The sequence below is a fragment of the Capra hircus genome, chromosome 14 (assembly GCF_001704415.2).
Source record: "Capra hircus breed San Clemente chromosome 14, ASM170441v1, whole genome shotgun sequence".
Lineage (NCBI taxonomy): Eukaryota > Metazoa > Chordata > Mammalia > Artiodactyla > Bovidae > Capra > Capra hircus.
The window spans coordinates 9,909,707-9,933,714 of NC_030821.1; the positions used below are offsets into that span (position 1 = coordinate 9,909,707).

At 40.7% G+C, this 24,008-nt stretch overlaps 1 protein-coding gene across 7 annotated transcripts in view; it reads right to left on the reverse strand.

Annotated features, from left to right (window-relative positions):
- RUNX1T1 (RUNX1 translocation partner 1) overlaps window positions 1-24,008 on the reverse strand; it is a 153,798-nt gene that overhangs the window by 113,040 nt on the left and 16,750 nt on the right. For 2 of the 7 annotated variants that reach the window (XM_018058200.1, XM_018058201.1), the window contains one exon: window positions 14,298-14,470. The exons of 3 other annotated variants lie outside the window; for them this stretch is intronic. In XM_018058200.1, the coding sequence (XP_017913689.1) occupies window positions 14,298-14,385 (88 nt within the window). In that variant the 5' untranslated portion in view covers window positions 14,386-14,470. Of the gene's footprint in view, window positions 1-475; window positions 848-891; window positions 1,298-14,297; window positions 14,471-24,008 lie in introns of those variants that run through there. 2 more of the 7 variants (XM_018058203.1, XM_018058206.1) reach the window with 2 other exon arrangements.

The following is a 24,008-nucleotide window of genomic DNA, read 5'->3' on the forward strand; positions in this document are numbered from 1 at the left end:
CTGTGAGGTGTACAAACCCTGTGGCCAAGCACAGCCTCTTCTGCCTGTCCTGCCCAAAAAACCCACACAAATCAGCCAGCTGGAGGATCTCTCTCTGCCTTGTCTTTTTAATCTAGGATCTGCTACTCAAAGTAGGCAAAGGGCAGTCCAGACCGTTCCTGAGAATAACAGAAACACCCTTGCCCCGACAGGCTTGTACCAAGCTTCTCTGTTCTCAAGCAGAGCCTTCACTGGCAACGATCGCAGAAACACTCTGGGCTCCAAAAATAATATTTTTCAGAGGAAATTAACATACATTAAATTTCCAGGACCACAACAGCGTCAGTAATTCAGCAGACTTTCTATTTTTAATTAACCGATTTCAATTATTTGCCTGATGACATCTCAGCGCTGCAATTTAGGACAAGACTGAAATAATCGGTAGTCCCTAAAGCTCCCTTCACTTTCTCTGACATAAACAGTTTTCAAAAGAGACCTTATCCCAGGGTTCCACCATAAGCTGCACACTCCCACCACAGATGAAATGTCCAGGACACGAGGCACAGATGACAGTCGCCAAATCCACAGCAGAAAACATCCTTCTTACTTGAAGCTAAATCCCTCGAGTGAATTGCTCTGGCCAACAGATAACGTGGCTGGACTTGCCCTCAGTCTTGAAAACACACCTCCCACGTCTTAAAGGCGAGGCTTCCACCCCTTGGAGCCCTGGACCCAGATTCTGATGGCTGTTTTTTAATGCCACCATCCACCTCGGTCACTGCCCCAGCCTCTGCCTGCCCACCTTAAGATACAGCCCGCTGTGGGCAGAAGGTTCTTTTCCGAGCAGTAATGAAAAGTAAGCCTGCTTCCTTCGACAAACCACAGAGAGAAAGCGGAGCGGGGCTCACTCACCGGGCATTCCTGAATGCAGCGTCCACACCGAGTGGCTCGCTCTGACTCTGCACTAAGAGGAAGCGCGCGCGGGGCTCATGCCTCCCGTCCAGGAATCGGGGCGGCAGAGCGCGGGGGGCCGGCAGGGGGGCCGGGGCGCCGGAGCCCGAGGCGGGGTGCTGGGCGCGTGCGCCTGCCAGGCGGGGACAGATGGAGAGCTGACACTCCGGATTGCACTCGGAGCAGCAATGTGGATGATGACAGGAGCGCATGTGGCCTTGAACCCAGCCCCGTCTCTCCAGGCAGAACAATGACAGGGGCGTGTGGGCCACCCCGGCCTCCCCGTACCCCCGGCCCTCTCTCGGCAAGTTCCAGAGCACCCAAGAACAGGAAAGTAAAAATGCAGAATGATAAGCTAAATGCTGAATAATTCATTCCCCACCACCCAACCCCCCCCCCAGCCCCTTGCAAGTTAACCCTTATCTTGCCGGAAAGAAGAGAAAGGCGACCTGCCCCCGCCACCCCAATCCCACGGCTCACAAGGAGAGCTGTCCCTTACACGTTCACAGGTTAACAACCCCATCACTGGGCACTTTATTACAAACAAACAAACAAACAAACGGAGGCAGGGACCTCGAAGCTTGTTTATTGAACTGGAAATCCAAAACAGCATAAAAAAACTGTTCCAAGACCCTGTAGACTGTGCCAGTTTATCAGACGGAACAAAAGTATCAGGATCATTCCCTTTGTCAGCTTCTCAGTAGTGTGTGTAAAATAGAACACTTTGGAGAAGCAGAAGCAGACCACTTTTATTTTACTAGCGCGCTTTTAACCCCCTGGGATCCCTGCGTTGATATGCTCCAAACATGCTTAGCTTACTCTCCTCTACCTTGCATAGAGATCCATAGGAGATGAAAACAAAATCTTCACTGTAAAGCCTTTTCAAAAGCTGAACAATCATGTCCTCCTGCTTTCTGATTTTTTTTTGCACGCTCTTAAATGTTTATCCCTCCCATGAATAACACATACCCAGCCAGGTTCAATGGACTCTTCCCTATTAAGCTTTAATGGACACCATGATATATAAAACTACGAGCCTTTGTTAGAGTGCTTTATCTAAAGCCGGCTATTTTCCTCTCAGCAGTCCCTCTTTAGTCCTTTGTAAAACATCCTTGCCTCATAGGAGAAACATATGCCTGCCTGCCTTGCGTGCCTTTTCTGCACACACAAAAATGCCAGGCAGAAGGAAAATTCTGTTCACCTCTAAAACTCTTCCTCCATTTAACACTGGCACATCTTTCCTAGGTTTCTGTGTGTTTGTTTTAACAGCACGGCACATGATGAGACAGAGCCCTCGGGCTTTACCTTTCCAGTGGCTGTTCAATCCAGTATAAACAGAAACAACTCCACTCAGGAGCCTCTGACCAGCCTGCAAGCTCAATGAATAGACCGCCAGGAGCATCCCCTTTAACTCTTGCCCTGCCTTCACAGTCTTTAGCTCGTCCCGTGCCTATTCTACCCTTTCCATATGCTTCTGGCCCTTATCAGATTGATTTTCCCCCTACGTGCTGCCTCAAAGAAAGCATAAAAACAAACCCATCTGAAATCAGAGGCAGTGACTCTTGACTTCTGCCTCCTCCCTCTTCCTACACCTCTAGCCAAGAATGCACACAACCTGCTTCAAAGCGCACACACACATACCCTGCACAAACTAAAAATAGATCATCCTTGCTAAACAGTGCCAATCAATAAGAACTTCTACAGCCCCCCAATACGAAGTGCTGCTTCATCGAGTGAACCCCTCAAAAATCCATCACTGTCAAGAGACAACTTGTAAAAAGACTACAATTCATAATGATTACTCCATTCTGTCACTAATAGTATATTGCACTCTATTTATGAGGCCAATCTTTTTGTTCATCTTAGTTAGATGTCACTTGTAATGAGGTTCTGTGTAATGGATTTCAGAACAGTTACGCACTGATCTCAAACATTCTTATGACAGAAAGCTTTATAGCAGGCATGAGTGTGATAATCAATTAACTCCTGCTGTAAGGACCTATATGAAATCCAGCATTCTAAATCTGTAGGTTTTCATTCTTAAAGAGAGTATTTTTTTAAAGCCACTCAATGCTACATGGCACTGATTTTTTTTTTTTTAATACCATACCTAAGTTAGAAAGAGAACATTTTCACAGTGGGGAAACCCAACTTTCATCAATATGCATGGTGAATCACTTCTAAAACAGAAAATCACAGGACAGAAATGCAATACACTTGAAGAAAACTGGATGATATCCGGTTTTAAAACTGGGTCTTAATATCGGTACACTGCAAGTTCCTATACCACAGCTCAGAAAATTGAACTTCCATATGCCATGTGATTATGTATCTTTTCTATGTGTAAAAAAGCTTTTTAAGCTGTTATCTGACTACAGTAATTGCCACTTTAAATTGATCCACGTCAACAAAACCTGGATCCCTGGAGATTCTCACCTAGAAGTCTGATTGCAGAACAGGCCTCAGAGAGTGTGCGTGCACCTGAGGCTAGTTCAGCATTTTCTCCAGGAACCAGCTTCCTCCTCTTATCCTTTGAGTCATGGAGGCAAGCAAAGCACCAACCTCACTTGGCAGTTCTCCCTGGACGGGGAAGCCTGGATACATAGTTCTATACACTTACTTAAACAGAAATCATTTTCCCTTTAATTAAAAAAAAAAAAAAAAGAGTACAAGGAGCCAATATCTCTAGAATCCAAATTGTAAAACAAAAATAGATAATCAATAACATGATGAATCCATTTATATACGTGAGTGGGAAAAAAAGAATATCTATTGTATAAGTTTTCTCTGACGCAAAACACTGTTTTGAATTACCACTAGGAAACAGATTTTTTAAAATTAAAATATATTCAAAACAAAAGACTTCACTGCTGACTAAGTATCATCCTTAGAAGAGCCATGTTAGTTAACACAGGCCTTTTAATTAAGAACAAGGCAATTTTTTTAAAGAGTGCCATCTAAGAAAATCACCTTCCAAATCAGTAACTTTAGTCAACAACTGAATGCCTGGCTCCCAAAATAATACATAAATTTTTGACAATATATTTAACTCATTAGAAAGACATTACGGCATTTTATTACTCTAAGGTGTTTCTCACTTGTTTCCAAAACAGACCATCCCTATCTTATAGACTTTTCCTTAGTTCAAACCTAACTTACCAACAGGGACTAAGAATCTTCTGACACTGTCTGCAGTTAATGAAAGCTCTCTACATGGGGAAGGGAGAGTTTGAGTTAAAGCTTATCCACAGGTCTTCTTAACTTTCCACTTGCTTCGAGCAGGCTGTTGTGATACACTGTGACTTCACACAGTGGGTATTAAGTGAGTTAATTCAAAGGAGCTGAAACCTCATTGATCCTAATTGAAAGCAATACACCCAACCAAATACCTTCCTACCCCATCTGCTCTGGTCTGCCACCAGCTATTCAATACAAGAGAATTAATAGTTTCAGATATTCTAACTGACCCAATAAAAGCACTCATTTAAGCAGGGCTGCATTAACAAAGTGAAAAAACAAGGGCAAAATGGATTCAAATGGAGCATTTTACTCCTAGTTGCCTTTAACAAAGCTGAAGAAGGCTGATTCTGACTTTTTATGTGCAAGACTTGATAAACTGAATGGGAAGGCACTCAGTGATCAGCCAACGGGCATTGATGAATGGTCATTAAGACCCCCCTGCTCTTAGGGAAGACCCGTCCACAAAGTGGCACACCAGCTTGAAAGGGCGGACTCACTAATGTCCAGATCTCTCCGCTTGCTTGTTCCACTTTCAATTTCAGACCACTGGCCACCAAATGAGGCTGACATATTGGAAAATAATGTTTTATGGGCGAGTGGTAAAAAATAAAATGGAGGCATTAGCTCTGCTTTCAAATTCAAATCTGCTAGTTTTGTCAGACCCCAAAGGTTTTGATTTTCCACCCAGCTGGAAGCTATTAGTGTTTTCTAAAGGCATCCCACTGACAGGGCAAACCTACCTAATGTGTGAGCTGTTGGGCTAAGATGGACCTCTCTTTTGGATGATTTCCTAACTTCTCATCACTTTGACAGTCAATTAAATAGATACAACACCTAATAAAAATGTACATTAATTTGTTTCTGCCACTGAAAGACATCTGAAACTGTATTAAATAAAGGCCCTAATAGGTTGTCTCCTGACAAAGATAAATCCAATAATACACTGTCTGTAAGGAAAACAAACGGTTTTATGTTTATACAGTTAGGCTACAACGTCAGATGCAGCCAACCAGAAAGAGATGAGTGGGACAGAAAAAAAAAAAATTAAGTTAAAAAGTTCAGTGAAGTATTTTATAAAGGTAAGAGGAAATCTGCCACTTTTAAACTCCTTAATATAAATACTGGCTGTAAACAACCAGACACATTCACACTATTTCCCTCAGATACTTCCTTTGGGGGAAAGGACTGGCAAACACCTGTATCTCCCCTCAGCCAGCCCACAGAAGGGCTCACAAGAACTTTGCTAAATCACAAAAAGCACCAGGAGACGTGATGGCCAGCTTGAGAATTTGAAGGTTATATAAACATCACGGGGTCAAAGGGTTATTTGGGGCTGTCCAAGAGGGCCTAAGTGGGGCAATAAGGTGGAATCAAGTAAAAGAAAACATGCTGGATAGAGGAAGCTTGTCTTAATAGGTGATTATACCAGACATCACAGCTGCTTGGATCTTTTGCAACTAGATGACAAAGTACCATACGAAACAGTGTTTCATGGAGAACATGCTGTATGGTCTGTCAAAAAATCCAACTCTACCAGAGCAAGTGGCAGGTCAAGAGCTAGAAGTCATGACCCCTCGCCTTCACCTGTGACTTGTCAAACCAGAGGACTCAGGACCCTTTGATTTCTGTCTCTCCAATCAGTCAGAGTGAGTTAATGTGCTCTAAACTGTGATTTGAAGATTCCAATCATAACATACTTTTAAACAATAGCGATGACCTAAGCTGATAAGCCACAATGTCTGATTTCTTTTTTTTTAACCATCTTCAATATATAGAGAATACAATGCTAGTTATAACCTTCCAACAATTTTTTAGGCACTATTTTTTGATTCTCAACTCTGGGTGAAATATCCTCTACATATGAATGAAAAGACATGTATCAGTATATTTAAGTATGGAGGGACCATGTATATATATTTCTGTAAAACGAAATCTGTTTAAGATAAAATATCACATGCCACAAATAAATAAAATCTGTCTTCATAATTACTGTGAACTGTTTCTAACATTGCTGAGGTCTTTAAAATATTGCAATATACTGAAGTTCTTTTTCGCCAACAAGCTTTGATTTTCAATATCTACTATCAAAATAATTCTGAAATGATAAAAGCTTTAACACTTGCATTGTCTGCACGTTGCATTATTTAACTGCAAGCTCCAAACACAGCATCATTAAGTGCAGATTAATCCACAGGCACCAGCAAAGGGTTAAATTATTTTTAAAACTTTAAAGTAAAACACTTCCTTAGTAATCCACAAGGCTGTGTATTAGCTATATCAATTCTGCCTCTTCATACAAAAGCATTTTCCTATGAAAACAATCACTCTCTACTTACATGTAAAATCTGCCAATAAGTTGCCATTTAGTTTCCTTGAATGTCTCTTACCTACAAAAATCACTCAATTAATATAAAAGACACTCTAACTATACCCATCCCTTACCATTTGACAAGGACTATAACACTATATGGAAAACCTTTGTTTCAATGTCACCAGCTCCCCATCCTGACTAATGGCTAGTTAGTTTTGTTAAAAGCAAGGGTGATGGCGTATGCTCCAATGAACTTTCCCTCCTCCCAGCAGCAGAGACAAAAACCTGCAGCTCTGCTCTGTGCAGGCAGCCATCTGGACAGCTTTCCCTGGAAGCCCAGCCCACACCACACTGCAGGCAATCGGAGGGCTCCAGAGCTCTGTGGGGCTATTCATGACATACCAATTTCACATTTTCTGCTTGTACGCTTGCAACAATAAATGCTAATGAGGACTATGAATGACAATTTTAAAGACAATAAAAAGGTCTCCAAATCCCTTGCATATGGAGACACTGTTTTCAAAACTTCACCTTCTGTTACAGAGCTTTTGGAGTCCAAAGAAGAAAAAAAGAATAACCTAAGGAAAGCAATAAGATGATCAAAGCACAACTGAATCCTTAAGTTTTCGAAAGAAAGCAATCTGTGTAAGCCCAACAGACCACAGAGCCCATCACCCCTATGGACAGCCCTGTGAATGCACAAGGTACCTTTATCTCTACGACCTTTGCTTTCAGCAGACATGTAGCTCAACAAATGCAATTCCTACAAAACACCGATCTTTTTTTTCAGAGTTTAGGAATTCGAAAGGCAGCATTTGTCCAAAAATAATATAATCATCATCATTAATCACACTTTGGCAAAGTAAGCGTTTAACATCCCACACATCTTTAACTAAATGTAAATGCAAAGTGGTCCTCTTCTGAAAACTTCTATTCTCAAAATAATGCAATGGTTCTGGGTGATGAAACTATAAATCATGTTTATGTTCCTCTTTTAATTTTTCTCTATTTTCCAAATCTTCTAAAGCGAGCATGTATTACATTTTTGAACCAGAATAAACAATAAATATTACTTTCAATACAATGAAAGTGCTGAACAAAAGATAGAAATGTTTTTGACCTTGATAGCAATTAAACTATTTTTCACAGCAACAAAAATAAAACAAAAGATTCATCTTACTATAAACTGTGTGCAGGGTAGTCTTCTCATTAACATGGATTAAAACACTTTCAACAAAATCCACCAGGTGGAGCAAATACACAGCAATAATAATAATAAAAAAAAAAATCCCAGAATCTTTTCATCATATTCTCCCCCACCCCACCTCCCCCCACAGGACTTTTATCTCTAACAGACTCTCCACTTCTCTCTCTCCACATTGAAAATTAGTAAAATCTATCCATACATACTAATTTGCCACCTTTATAAACAAATTCAAACTTACACAAAAAAAGATGTTTAACTACCACTGATTCCATTAAACTTTTCATTCCAAAACTGCTTTATTTCTTCAAATAATACCCAGCACAGCGTATATGCTTTTGTAACAATAAACATTTTTAAATTACTGGTTCACTCTGACCCTACTGGGTTTCGTGGTCATGAACCCCCTTCTCCTCCTGCTTCACAAGACCAGGCAGCAGAATAGAATGTAATTCTGTACATTTTGAAATGCACTGCACAGTAGTTAAAACCTACAAAACTCAACCGAAGAATTCTTACTCTGTATGGAAATTTCACTTCTGACTTTTACTAAAATTACTCTTAACTGCAGGCACCAGACTACTAAAATTTTGGAATACTGTGGCTTTTTTTATCTGTTATATATACCAAAATGTCCTATTTTGATTCCTGATGATCAATTAACACGTGTCCACAGTTACTAATAAATTTGGGCCTTTCCCTTCTCCTTTCTGGAGTAATTCACTTCCTCCCAGTCTCTTTTCTCACGGATCTGCTTTTTTTCTTACTGTTTTCACTCCACATTTACTGGGCACACTCAGCACGAGGCACCAACGCCACTTTCTTACTACTTTGCTCTTTAATTCCTGGTGCCACCACCTGCAAGCCACAACTCTCCCCAGACACTTTTCAAAGTCCTCCAGGTTTTTCTCACGTTATACACTCCCTGCTGCTAAGGCCTAATACTGTAACTGGCAGTAACGTTACTCGCATAACGTTACTCGCATAATAAGAAAGCTCTAGGTAGACAGAACTTCCAGAAAGCTGAAGCTTGAAAGAGGATACCTGAAGTTTGTCAGTGGAGGAGGACACCAGTCAGAAACGTTGACTGCGGCTTAAATTATATTTACATGTTTTCTTTTCTCATCTTTATACTGATGTTGAAAGGGAAAGACTCTGAAAGAAGTGCAGCAGGCTGATACATAAATAAACATGCAATGCCTGAGGATACACATAACACTTATGGCAGAGCTACTTATGCTAGTGCATAATAGATCATGGTGATGCCAGCTCCATCACAAGGCGCACCAGGCTAATCCAATTATTTAAATGATTATATACTTTTTGCTGGAGTGGTAGACAAACACATAAAATATTGACATTGCTTCCATAAATATAATATGAAAAATAAGCTTTGAAAATCATTCCTACAGAACTCTCCACTGCAAAGTCCCAATGTCTTTATTCTTTGCAAAGAATGGAATCAATTTCCTGGAGCTGGGCTCCTGCACAACCCAAAGGTACACACTGCTCTCTTACCTGCTGCAACTCCTATTAACATTAATGGGATGTACATATGTGCATCGAAAGGGTAAATGCCTTAAGTTTGCATGACAGAATCCTAATGAAGTAGTTGGAAAAAGCAAATCACTGCACATGTATTCACACGTTCCCCTCCCTTTACAGGAAACCCCACCACCACCACCTTGCCCTCCCCCCCGACACCCGCCCCCCCAAGAGCACACACATTTCATCAGCCCACACTGTGGATAAAGAACCTGCTGGATTTCCTCATGGAAAGACAACATCTTGTTACACTCTGGGGATCTCCCAAATGGCTCCATCTCCAAGCATTCCTCAGACTCTTCATCCTATACGACTCTCAAATTGGCCACACGTTTCTGTCCATCTAGTATTTCTTACCATCCCCAGCTTCATCAAAGGGTGTGGCCCTTCCCACAGCAAATGTCCAAGTCCCCATATTTAAATTGCATGGAAAAGGAAAAAAAGAAAATCCTCTCTGTTCAATCACCTTTGTTTAAAAAATGGACTATTCTGTTTTCATGGACAGATGAAGATTCCAAAACAGCCTCATAAAAATAACCTCTGAATTACTAGTTTCATACCAAACTACCAGTGAATCTGACCCAAAAAGGCAACATGGGAAGGAGAGTAAAGAACAAGAATTAGGAAAATAAGAACCCATTAACTGAGACCAGTCCTGCACTGGTTAACGTCTGTGGCTGCTGACAGAGATATGTGTTTCATGGCAAGGCCAGAGTGTAAAATGAAAAAGATCTTTAAACTCATTAAAAAAAAAAAAAATCAAGCACGTTGTCAGCTTGGTCCAGAAAGAGAGAGAGAGAGGAGGGACACAGCACTGGCAGGAACCTCCAATTCCTGACCAAACCCTCTTCCACACAATGCCTCCAGAAAGCAAAGGAACCGGGGCGGGAGCCAGCCTGACGCTGGCGGACAGACAGGGCTGGCCGCGCAGGATGTCGGAGCGCCAGGCGGCCGCGGAGATACCGGGCGTTCACACACCCGCCGGCGGGCTGTTTGGCTCTTCAGGTAATTAAACGAGGAAGCGGGGTGCTGGGGGCGGGCCTGACCCCGAGGCTCCCCGGCGCCCCGGGTCTGCAGACCGACTTCCGCGAGAACTGCCCGGAGCATCAACACAGCAGCTCTCTCCTCCCTGTTTCCTTCTGCACCTCTTCCTAAAGCTGACCCAGAAACACATCCTCTCCACACAAACAGCCACACCAGGCTCAGAGCCTCTGTGTGCTGCAGAAACCTTTGTGCTGTTCCCTGCCAGGACCCTCCAAATTTTAAAAAGAAAAAAAAAAAAAAAAGAGCCCTCACGGCAGGAACTTCCTCAAGATTCATCTAAGCCAAATCTAGGGGGAAAACGGGGGCATCTTCAGCAAGATGTGTTACTCAGAATACTACCCCGCTAATCATGTGTCTTCGCTTGCACCCGATTAAAGTATGAATCTTTACCCTTAGAAAGCTCCCCAAGAAGTCACTGATTTTGATAAACTAGTTCACAAATGAAACACTGGTGGTATGGTGTAATGAACACTCTTCTTTTCCGTTTTGATAACGAGCATTATGGTAAGCAAATACCACCTAGGGTCTGGTGTATTATGCCTCATCCAAAAGCTTAATTTTTAAAAAAATTCTAAAATGTTTCTTCTCTACAAAGAAAGTCACTAGGAGAACTCAGGAATGTTAAAAAACAAATCCCTTAAAAGATAAGAAAGTAGAACATGCACATTAAGTAATGATTAGAATCATATAAATAATATATTCTTTCTTCATCTCAGAATCCATAGAGTAAAATACTGGCTGAAAGAGACAGAGAGCAAAAGAGAGATGAATACAAAAGCATGCCTGCTTGTCTGTGTTCAACACAAAGAACATTAAATGAAAACAACTGGCACGCTGCCAAATTCCTATAGAGGCAAAGAGATTCAAATAAATTGATTTCACGCATCACACTGACCTGGGATCAGTGTGCAGTGCTACAATAAGCTCAAAGCTCCATGTGGGGTAAAGCCCATTAATGCTATCAGACCTCTCCAACATGAGCAAGAAAAACTAAAAATAAATGCAAATGCTCTCAAAACTCAGCAATTTTGCTTAAGAAAATAACTTTCTTCTTTTCCTAATAAAGACACAAATATCTGAAGGTACACAGCACCACCTAAATTAAACATTTTTATTTTTAAAAACAAAAGTGTGGCTTTGGAGACACATACAGTATCTTAAAATTGGTACTAATAAATATCCTATTTGAACATAAATACAAACACTTTGCAACAAGTTTCCTACGTCACAACTGCTTCCATTCTAATGCCCGTGCATTAGATGACCAGTTAATTTTTTTATATGACAAATGCTGGACCCTTTCCTTAACGGCTTATAAGAGCACGCTCCTCAGGCTGGATACCACTCCTAACTGTCCCAAATCTGCCCAGTCCTCACAAAGACACACAATGACACAGCTGTAGAAAACTGAACATTGTGCATATTTAGGATATGCTTTAAAATACTAGGGGAAACACAGCAGCATTTTGCCTTTATCATAAGCTCCCACCGAAGCTGGTGACTGTCCCTAAGGCATCATTTCTCTCCTGGCCTCCCAAAGAGACAGGCTTGTCTCCTGGTGACCCCCGCCTGGCTTCAAACTCATCACAGGGACTAGACTCTCTAGCACCACCTCAGGCCACTGTCGCTTACTGCCCCAACTGTTCACCAGCTCCTAGTTCTTTGTTTTTTCTGCTTCCAGATTACAATCCCAAGAATCCAATGGACTCCACATAAATTTAAATTTTCTGTAAATTTAAAGTATGTGATTTCTGTTTCTCTCTACTTCTTGGCTCAACCCCATATTTATCTATATACACCCTCTACCATCACACAAAAAAGAAAAAAACTAGGAGTAAACTTTTCAATGCCACATGAAACATAAAGAAAACCCAACAGTTATAAAATGGGCAAACACACACAATTAGATACATATATGCACATATATACGTGTGTGTACATACATGTATACATATACTGTGTGTGTACACACACATCATTCTAAGTAAGCATACTCACACACACAAGAAAGAGAGGGAGAAGAAACTCAGCAGGGTGTTTTTGATACCTGATGCTGAGGCTTGGCATTTACATATTATAACAAACAAAATGCATTAACTTGTTTTAAAATATGTCTCTGTCATGCATTTTTGCTTTAAATGTGAATCTTCCATGCTGCAACGGTCACAGAGATATGCCACGTGACTGGAAGAGAGCATGGTTGTAATGGTGGTGGCGGAGGGGGGGGGGGGGCGGTGGGGAGGCGCGGTGGTAAAGACCCTGACGCTACATACCTGCAATACACGTTCAAGTTTTAAAATCCAATTTTCTTTTCCAATTTGAAATCTGCACCATATATATTTTGATCATACTGTTAAACCACATCCCCATACAGATACATAAGGCAGAAAGCAGAGAATTATATCCTCTGTGGAACAAAGTGCTTTCTTCTGATGGAAGATGAACAGAAAGCAATTCTAAAACAAGGGTTGCTGTTATTATTAGCAGTTTGTTTCCTTTGTGCTATTAACACCTTCCTTTCTACTCTGGACTTGAGAAATCTTGTTGCTTTTTTTTTTTTTCCTCTTGAATCTCCCTCCCACCCCCCACCCATTCCCACCCCTCTAGGTTACTAGAGAGCCCCAGTTTGAGTTCCCTGAGTCATACAGCAAATTCCCATTGGCTCTCTATTTACATACGTTAGTGTACATGTTTCCATCTACTCTCTCCATTTGTCTCACCCTCTCCCTCCTCTCTGGACTTGAGAAATCTAATCAACAAAGATTTGAGTTCTCAAAATATTAATTTTTAGTAACAATAGTACGTTGGTAGGAAGACAGAAGCAGAAGTGAGAGATGTCTCAGCTACTCAGTAGGCCAAACTCCTTGTCTTCTCCTTTGAATTGATGTCTCTCACTAATTACAGGAGAAGAACATCCTAACAGGATGATGAAGACAAATACAGACAGAAACTAAATCATGACTTAGGTTATCTCCAAGGAGCCTATAATTGTACAGAGAATCATTTCACTTTCTCTGGACTTTCAACAACAAAACACCCTCATTTGCCAAAACCTTCTCGGAAACTTCAAGAACAAACCAGTAAGTCTTCATAGGAACCACAAGAGTAGATGTTATGTGTGTGCTGGGGGTGGGGGTGGGGGGCGTCTGTGTTTCCAGAACACTGGCCAAGAAAGGTAAATACTTTGCTACCCTCTTTTCCATATAGTCAAGCAGGCAGTCACAGGACCTCAAAAACCCCCTCCTAATCACCGGAGTGCCAACCAGTATCACAGAACATTTGTGTTACCTCTCTATCCTTTCTTAGCACGGCTTATCTTTAGTCATCTGCACTTCTGTTCCACTCCACTAAGCCTGAAACAGAGCTGGCTGCTGGAGGCATCAACTCTCTGGAATTCACAATACAGGGCTGTCCTTAATTATTAAATGCTGCAGACTTGAAGAAGTCACTTGCCAACTGGGAAACAGTTTACACTCTGTTTACAGTTTTCCGAAAGTTAGATATCACTTTTTTTTCTTAATGTGCCTATGGACACATTAAAATGAATTCTGCTTAGAAAAGGACATTTACCCACAAGTATTTTTTTTAATCCAAATCAAACAGAAGAAACAATAAATTGAATAGCATTTTTCCCTCTTTAGTCAACAAACTGTTTCAGAAAATACCATCTCTTGTTACAATAAACACAGAAATCGTGGCATAGTTTTTACTCTTTAACTCCAAGTACATCTTATAACAGATGTATTACGAAACATGGCAAGAAGCACAGCAACAAGAAGGGTAAAAACAAAACTGGTACTTAATCATTTGCTCTCAAACAAGGGATCTCACAGCCAATCCCACATCCAAAGATTTCAAAGACAATTTCTTAAAATATGTAATACAAATATTTTTATCAACCAGCACCAGAAAAATAAAGAAAAATCTTCACAAGAATAATTTATTAGGGAAAAAAAAAAAACAAAAGATTGATTTTTGGCATGTAAGTAAATCACAAAGTCAAAATATTTGTCTGTTCCTTACCTTGACAATATTCAAAGTTCCCCTTTTTCCGGCAGTCACCTATTACTAAACTCAGTGCTCTCCAAGTGTTTCTTTTGACAGATATCATTCTCCACCAATCGCTCTGCTAATTTCCTCTCTCCTTTTCTGACTGGGACAGATATTATGTTCACCAGCCCAGAGATCAATCTTTTCTATTGACAACAACAAAGGGAAAAAAAACGCATATATCACAACCAGTCTGAAGTATTACACCCATCTACTTAAAATACTAGGCCAGTTTTGTTTAAGAAACAGATACAAGCCCTTCTAAATTTTAGAAAAATCCAAAACAACTCCCATTTTCTGATTTCCTCCAAGGCTCTAAATCCTCCAATTATCTTGGCTCAAAGCGGGATACTGCTCCTCTTTCCTTAAGTTGGGTCTAAAACATACATACATCAATACCTTAAAAGATTACATTAGATTTTACCTGTTTTATTTTTTACAAATTAATCTGTCAGTTATAGCTTCTTTAGAAAATGCTTTTAGACACTGCATTTTTTGTTGTGGGTTTTTTTTTTTTTTTTTTTTTTATTTTCATGCAAGTTAAATCGTGTTTCCAAACAACATGGTATCCCCACTGTTTCACTGTTCTGAAATTTACATACTGCCATCATTCAAAACAACTGATAGCGGTAACTAATCATCTTTATGCAACCAACCAGTTTGAAAATATTAGTAACAGCAATTGTTAGCGAATCGTTTCACCAAATAAACCAACTTCTACTGCTTTTTATTTTTCCCTAAAGCAATCCAGAGAGCCTCATTTGTCCTGCTGGATCTGTCAGGCTTACCGTTCATTCGTTCATTCCCAAACGCCCACTATTTATTACTCACCTACTATGACTAGTACCACCACTGCTCTGAATAGAACAAGTATTACTATTTAGTTCTAATAATCCATGAGATATAAATCTACCACAATCATATGCACATAAAGCAATAACTCAATAAATGCAAAAGCACAGATTTATAAAAGCAGTCTCAAAATATTACTAAGGCTATTATTGCCATTTTTTAAGAGACCAGACTCTTCCCTAGAAATGGAAATTGGCGACTATACATGCTCTAATGTACATAAATAAGTTAAAAAAGCAAACGTCCTTTATACACAATATTATGACTCTTCTATCATGTAATCAGTTGTTTCTCATTCTTAATGGCAAAATTTAAATATATATATATTGCAAACAGAAGATAAATAAGTACTATTGGGAAAAAGAAGAAAATGGATACTTTTGTTGGATTCGGGTATGATTTCTGATATTTAGTGCCTCAACATCACCAGTAAGGAGAGCCTGATACAGTAAATCCTACCTGTGTGGGCCATATTGAAAAATCTCCATTAAACAAATGAAGGAAGCCAAGTACATACAAATCCCCTAGAGTCTAAGTCTTTTTCCTCCTTTTCATGACTGCTAAACACCAGACTACTGTCTGGGTTTATTATCAGAAATGGTATAGTGGGTCTCAGTTTTGAGGCACATAAAACTACCATGTGGATAAACTTTTATAAGATAAATCTCTCAATTATAACTGATCTCCCAGTATAGAATATATTGTTTCACTTTTTAACTTCACATGTGTCTGTTTCAATCAGAGTATTCTGAAGTGAATGGAAAAAAGTTGGCAGGAAGATGGTGTTACAAAGTATTTCCAGCGTACATGTTTTTCTTAAATGTTAACATGGCATACAAATATACATTCAGGTAATACACAATGTAAACCTCAAGTTACCCCTGAGGATTCTTCCTATTCAACAATTCTTATATATGAAACATTATATCAGTCAATAAGATAATTCACTTAAAAAAAAAAAAAAAACAGGGGCACTAAGACTTGGATTTCTCAAACTAATGATTGGAGTATTACCTTTGTGCTTCATACCTCCAACACAATAAATGGTCTTTTGATATAAAATAACAATAAAATGAGTAATGGTAATGAGTACTAAAGAATACACATTTGGATTATTTGTGATACTTATACACTAAAGTCTATATCACATGCAACTGAAATTTCTCTATCTTTAATATTGCTTTGTTCCAATCCTCAGCCATTAAATCTGCAAAAACCTCATTATGAAGCGAACATACACTGAGACCAGTTTAAAAGCTAAACTCTACCAAGAGTAGAATGCCTCCAACAATTTGTAGTTCTACAAGAGCGTTATTAAAAAGGCTCAACATGCTGTATTACCATGGAAATTGTGGAAAACATACATTCCCAAACAAATATTACTTTTTCTCAATGGTATGAAGTAATGAAAACCACATGTGTAAATCTGCGATCCGTGCAGTAGTTCAAGCTGCAGCTAACAGAAAATACAGAAAGTGAACTCTGCTATATAAAGGATTCTTGTTACAGAAATATAATGTGAAAACCAGATGCAGACAGAAACTCTTAATCACAGATGGGAATGTAATCACTGGCACACAGAATACTTTTTTGATCAATCTTAACCATATGTGCAATGTATTTATTTTCTAAGGAATGCAATAACTTGAGAGAACCTTCTATTTGAATTCAGTTAACCTCATATTTATAATGCTTTTATCTTACTCCCCCATCCCTTCAATGTGTACACTGAGCCAAGGTTTTAAAAGGAAGAGTTGCTGGCCTTGGCAAATCCTTCTTGTATCAGTTTATCTTTCAAAGTTTTAATAGGATGTAAAAGACTACACACATCAGACTCAACCTCAAAGCGATCAAGTGCAGTTCCCCATTACTGTGTTTCTCAATCACTGCCAGGAATCCCTTCACTGCCTAAACACATTTCTCTTTAGAATTACATCAACATTTGGGGCATCTTTTCCTTTAGTAAATAAGACACAGCTATTCCAAAACTGAGGATTTAACACACCTCTTTTCATCAGTCTGAAGTGAATCAACTCTTAATTTTTCTGTTTCCTTTTCACAAAAACATCTTGTAACATAAAGACTGTCCCTTTACTTTAATAAAAGTACAGTCAGTTTTCTGTTCCACAAAAGGAACCCATGATATCATAACCAACTTAGAAACCATTTTATCTCAGTAAGCACAGCCCCTAGCACTGGGCTGTATAGCCTACACCTGTCAAGGCCTCCACAATCTCATTTGTAGGACAATTCTATATCCCCCTGCTTTGAAACAGCCTCACTTAGGACTACATTCAACTTCTAACAGGAAATGACTGGGACACTGTTATTTGGCTGTCCTTTATCAGAGGCACCCCAATCCAGTACTCTTGCCTGGAAAATCTCATGGACGGAGGAGCCTGGTAGGCTGCAGTCCATGGGGTCATGAAGAGTCGGACACGGCTGAGCAACTTCACTTTCACTTTTCACTTTCATGCACTGGAGAAGGAAATGGCAACCCACTCCAGTGTTCTTGCCTGGAGAATCCCAGGGATGGGGGAGCCTGGTGGGCTGCCATCTATGGGGTCGCACAGAGTCAGACACGACTGAAGGGACTTAGCAGCAGGAGCAGCAGCAGCAGCATCAGAGGTCACATGAACTAAATTTCAATACTCCAACTGCACAAGATTCCTTAAGCTTCTATGACATATACCCATCCTGAGTCTCCTTCTTTCTTCTAACTATTCACTCCCTGATATATGCATAGAAACACAGAGTCCTTCTTCTCGCCTCATTCTGACATTCAAGACCCACCATGATTTGACACTAATCTGCACCTTTTCAGCCTCTGCTCCATCCATCCCCTTAGAGGGTGCAGCTCTTCAGTGGATAAACTCTCACAGAATGCAACATCTCATCTTTATGGATTTGTCCATTAACTCCTCCAGACTAGTAGACGACTAGCTTCTTCTCAACTCAGGTTTCCCTTAAGTGTAACCTCAGAGACGGTTTCCCTCCTGTCCAAAGTCAAGTCTCTCCACTACCAGAAGCACCCCCTCACCATTCTCTCCAACATTGGTTTTTTAATTGTCTTCATTGCATTTAACACTATGGTGAATAATCTTACAACTGTTTCTATTGTATGCCTCCTACTCCTAAACTATAAGGTCCATTAGAGCAGGGGTCTTGTCTCTTTTGCTCATTACTCTATCTTCCATACTTAAAACTGTACTTGGCGCCTAAGGAGAATGAAAGAGATGAATTCCACCTAATGAAACGCTATAAAGGTCCAATTCACACCCAATGAGCATCACAAACATTTCCGTGACCACTCTCAAGGTCTACGATCATTCTTTCTTCTTTAAATTGTAACAGCATTTATGGTCTATATCAGGCTGGGCAACCTTTATCTTCCAGATACTGTTCATACGAGCCCATTCCCATCAATACTGTACAAACCCAGGCTGCTATGGAAATCACGCAGGGCATCCACAGCTAAGAAGCCAGCCCTTCTTCCCAGAATAAGCACTAGGAAACCACGATTAAGGACTGCAAGTAGCATTAAGTCCATACAACCTTCCAGGTTGTTATGCATAGACTTATCCCCCAATTGAGTTTACCAAGCGGGCTTCCTGCTCTGGAAAGGGATCCCATCTTATTCTCCTTCTGTCTTCAGACCTTCCATTCAGTTCAGTTCAGTCACTCAGTCGTGTCCGACTCTTTGCGACCCCATGAATTGCAGCGCGCCAGGCCTCCCTGTCCATCACCACACCTTGATGCAATGTATGCATTTTGTTCTAACAGCCATGAGAGGGGCCAGGTTCAATCAACAGTCTTCCAAGCCCAGTGCCTGACTCACAGAAGGAGTTCACTCAATACTGGCTGAGGGAACAAAGGAATAAAAGATAACTTATGCTACCTTGTCTTTCTTCCAGCTTCTTCCTCTTATTGTGATAAAGCACTATTTTAAAATGCTTCAGATACTTTAAAATATTTTAAAGCACTTCAGTATTTAAAGATTAAAAAATTAAACAGAAGGCAGGTGACTGATCTATGAATTATTTTTAGTTAAGGTGACAACATAGGGTGATAGTTAACAAACCAGGCAACTGAAAATAGTAGGAAGCTCTAAAATTTCTCCTCTGATATAGATATAATCTTCAATAAAATAAAATCTCCTAAAATGACTGTTTCTGAGCTACACTGACCACTTAGAAGCCCACTCCACACAGATGGACTGGAATTTCAGGTCTTAACACTTACGAGCTATTTGACCTTGAAGCAAGTCACTTAACCTTTCTAAGCTTTAGATGCAAATCTGTACAACAGGATGATTATACCTAACTCACCAGGATGAAAGAAGAGAGAATCAATTGAGGGCAGAAAGGAGGCAATACCTATTTTAATATTATCATTTAAAGCATTAAAGCACTAGGTCACTATTCAAAAATGACCTCGTGTAATCACAAAAATCTTTTCTGAGAGTCACTGCTGTGCTAAATTATGATCAGTCAACACCACCAAAATATGTGGACGTAAGCTGCAGGTCCCTAAACATTTTGCAGTGGAAAAAAATAAATAACCACAAGCTAATGTTTCGTGATTCTTTTCCTCATCTAATTTCATCTGTGAAGATCACCTAGAGGATAAGCAAAGAGAGAACCAATTATTTCCAAAGATTGGTTTCTCCAAATAAAGGCATCTGTTCCATCCCGGAAACTTACACACAAAAGAAAAACAAGACTGTGGAAGTATATGCATTCGCGGTTGATGGCCACGTGGCAAAAAAAAAATCTGTGATTGTCCAACTGCAAATATGGTCTGGTTGCTGCTGTTCCTCAACAGCTGATATCTCTCTCTTTCTCCTTTCTTCCCTTTCTCTTCTCCGTCTCTCCTTGCCTCAGAAACAAGCAAAGCTGTTGCTATAGTTCTGTACTCCAAACGGTAACTTTCCTAAGCACAGTGAGAAGTTTTGACAATTTTCCATTTTAATTCCCAACTGCAGTCTCTGTGGCTGGCTCTGTCCACGGGTAAAAAGAATGGGACGTTAGGATTTGACGACTTCCAGCAGAGCAGTAGTGAGCTCTAGAGCAGAGGAGCCTGGGAGTCAGAAAACCTTGGTTCAGACCTCAGCCCACCACTCAGGCAGGGTGATCTTGGGCAAGTGAGGAAGCCTCTAGGAGTGACTTGCAAATGAGCTCACTCACAGGTGAGTATTAAATAAGGCAACATGTGATCGTCACTCCATGAAGGCATTCACTGGGCCTCCTCCCCCACATACATCTGGCAAATTGAGAGAGAGGGGGAAAAGTGCTCAGCCTGAGATCTGTCCAGAAAACAGACATGGCAACCCAAGGAAGGACCAGCAGGAGCCCCTAGCACCTAAGGGGTCAAAGCGGGGCTTGGGAGAAGGAAAGCTGGGAGTCACAAAGATGGTTTTCAGCCTTGCTGGGTCCCTGACCCAAGGGACAGTACCAGCTCAGAAATATGTGCATGCGTAAAACATTCTGTGTATAATTTCAGGGAGCTCATCCTTTACACAAAGTACAATTATGAGCCACAGGGTAAAAAAAGAAAGAAAACAGGTTAAGATATGCATTTATGAACACACAGGTGACTTAAGCACTTCAGAGTGCCCAGGGCTGCTACACACAGGAGTGCTTTTTGGTTGCTAAAACTTAAAGGTAAAATATGGTGGCAATAAACTGAACATTCTATGATAAGAGAACACAATAACAAGGGGCCAAGGTGGGAAAGGACTGGGAAAGAAATGACATGATCTTGCAAACAAAGATTTCACTTTGGTCTTAGCAATGAAATATTTGAGGACAGTATTAAGTAAATAACTGGAATTCAAGGTAGGAACTGTCACCAAACATTTAATAAAGCTTCAAAAAGTACCCCCAGCTGTTCCTGGCTCCTACCTTTAAGGAGTTTACAGATCAGGAAAGAAGTCTGAATCACATGGATAGCAGAAAAATGTTAGATGTGATAAACTCTATCTTTGAAGAAGAGATAGAAGGTATCTTCTTCAAGGAGATCAAAGCAGTCCTTCCTAAAGGAAACCAGTCCTGAATATTCACTAGAAGGAGTGATGCTGAAGCTCCAATACTTTGGCCACCTGATGCAAAGGACTGACTCATTGAAAAAGACCCTGATGCTGGGCAAGCGTGAAGGCAGGAGGAGAAGGGAGGAACAGAGGATGAAATGGTTAGATGGCATCACTGACTGGATGGACATGAGTTTGAGCAAGCTCTGGGAGTTGGTGATGGACAGGGACTGTGTCACTGAACTGAACTGACTTGAAGAAGAGAGTTCATGGAAATTTGAATACTTTCATTAGCAAGAGAGGAGAGCACAAAGCAGATTCCCTGTAGAAACAAGTCTTAATTAAGGCTGAGGTGAGGAAGGCTAGCAAATCAGGGGCACTGTCTGACTTGAACATCTGTACATCCCCCAGGCATTAAACAGGACCGCACTCTCCATTACGTATTTGTTGAGTGAAGGTGACTAAGAAGGAACAGCCACACAGAGGGGAAGATCCTACAGGGGGCTTCCAGAAGAGAGTGGTGGCCAGTTCAAGAGTGGTCAAGTCAGATGCCAAGCACAAGCAAGTCTTTCTGAAATGGTACTGCGCTGCGCACACATCATCTCACGCAATCCACTGGACAACATTATGCGTCACGCCATTATTATCCAGCTGAGAATTATTTCCAGATGAAGAGTAGGAGTTTCAACAAGTGGCAAAGCACTGGGGAGTTGGGTCTCTTCACTTCTCCACTTGACTGCTTTCTAGTAGAGAAGAGAAGGTCCTCATCTTTCCCCCAGGAAGGGCAGAATCCCAGAACTATCCATCCAAAGCTGATGCTACAGTCTCTAACTTTACAGTGAGTGAAACAGATACGAGGTCTGCAAAACACTCAGAAGACCAAGAGACATGCAACAAAAATTCTCCTTCCAACCACCAATGCCTCAGCCCCACTTTCCTCCCTTAGAGCAGTGCAAGTTGCTCAGTCGTGTCCGACTCTTTGTGACCCCATGGACTATACAGTCCATGGAATTCTCCAGGTCAGAATACTGACGTGGGTAGCTTTTCCCTTCTGCAGGGGATCTTCCCAACCCAGGGAGCGAACCTAGGTCTCGCGCGTTACAGGAAGATTTTTTACCAGCTGAGCCACAAGGGAAGCCCAAGAATACTGGAGTGGGTAGCCTATCCTTTCTCCAGTGGATCTTCCAGACCCAGGAATCAAACTGGGGTCTCCTACACTCCAGGTGGATTCTTTACCAACTGAGGTATCAGGAAAGCCCCTTCTTCCCATAAAGCAAATACTATTATCAGATTCACATGCACACTTCTCCCACAGTTGGAAGCTTTTGTATTTCTTTTGTACTACCTTTTTTGTACAAAAGTAGCATACTATATATACATTGCTCCCTGCTTTTTTTCATTTCACAGTATATCTCAGGAATGATTCATATTAACATATATAAATTGGTCTCATTATTTTAAAAAGAAAGTCTTAAAGATTCAATTCTGACAGCTTTTATCCACAAACTCTGATTTTAAGTCCAAAGTATAAAAAGAACTACCAGTGTTTTCAAATTAAACAATACTAAACAAAGCAAGGTGAAAGTCCCTGAAATAATATTATATTGGTGAACCAGACCCTGAAAGTCCTACATTTTGTTGTTGTTGTTTCCTCCAATAACTAAAATTCTTTAAATAGGGGGGACAATTAACAGTGAGCAATTTAATCACAAGAATTGAATACTGCCCCTTAACATATAAAAGGGATTCCTTTACTTTTCCAATAGGAGGCCTCCATGATAAATCAAAAGATTGTGATCCCACACATGATAGTATTTTGTTTACAGGCTGCTGACTGTGAAACACACAAAGATGAGTGTATCAATTTTAGTAATATTTAAATTCATTTTTGTTCATCTAATTTAATGTGTATTTGGAAAATGTCCCTGTGTGAAAAAAGTATTTGATCTGCAGACAAAGACTGGAGTACTGACTGAATGAAGGTAGGTTCAAAGGCCCCCTTGAAACTCCCATCCCCCGGGAATACTGAGGACAGAGTCTGGGACACACTGCTGTATAATAAGCACAACCTCCGCCCTGCCATCACCTCCTCCTTGACTCCTTACACTCTGGTCCCTGCTTTTTCTCCTTTACATACTAGAATTCAAAGAAATGTTTATAAATTATTCCCTAAACAAAAGGCTAATGCTTGAGATACTTAAAACAGATAGGCTGCTCCGGTGGAATGCTGAAGGTCCATATCCAGCCCTCCTGATCACATTTTATTCTACCAGGTAGCCTGCAAAATGGAAGAACACTCAAAAAACAGTTTTGAAATCCATGCAACGAGCCAAAGCACAGAGGGAGCCAAGTCCCAGGCCAATCAGTAATCTATCCTCCATGCAAGCACTACTCTTTGAGGAAAATCTGCCAAGTGACAGCCCCATTAACATTTCCCAAAGTAGCTGGACCACAAGAGACACTTAGTTGGGTTCTGAGGCTGCTTTCTGGAGGCTGTGACTGTATGAGTCTATGAAGGGTAAGTAAACTGTCCCTTAAACTCTATAGCTCAGTTTGTAAAGAATCTGCCTGCAATTCGGGAGATCCCAGTTCCATTCCTGGGTCAGGAAGATCCCCTGGAGAATGGATAGGCTACCCACTCCAGTATTCTTGGGCTTCCCTTGTGGCTCAGCTGGTAAAGAATCCACCTGCAATGTGGGAGACCCGGGTTCGATCCCTGAGTTGGGAAGATCCTCTGGAAAAGGGAAAGGCTACCCACTTCAGTATTCTGGCCTGGAGAATTCCATGGACTGTACAGTCCATGG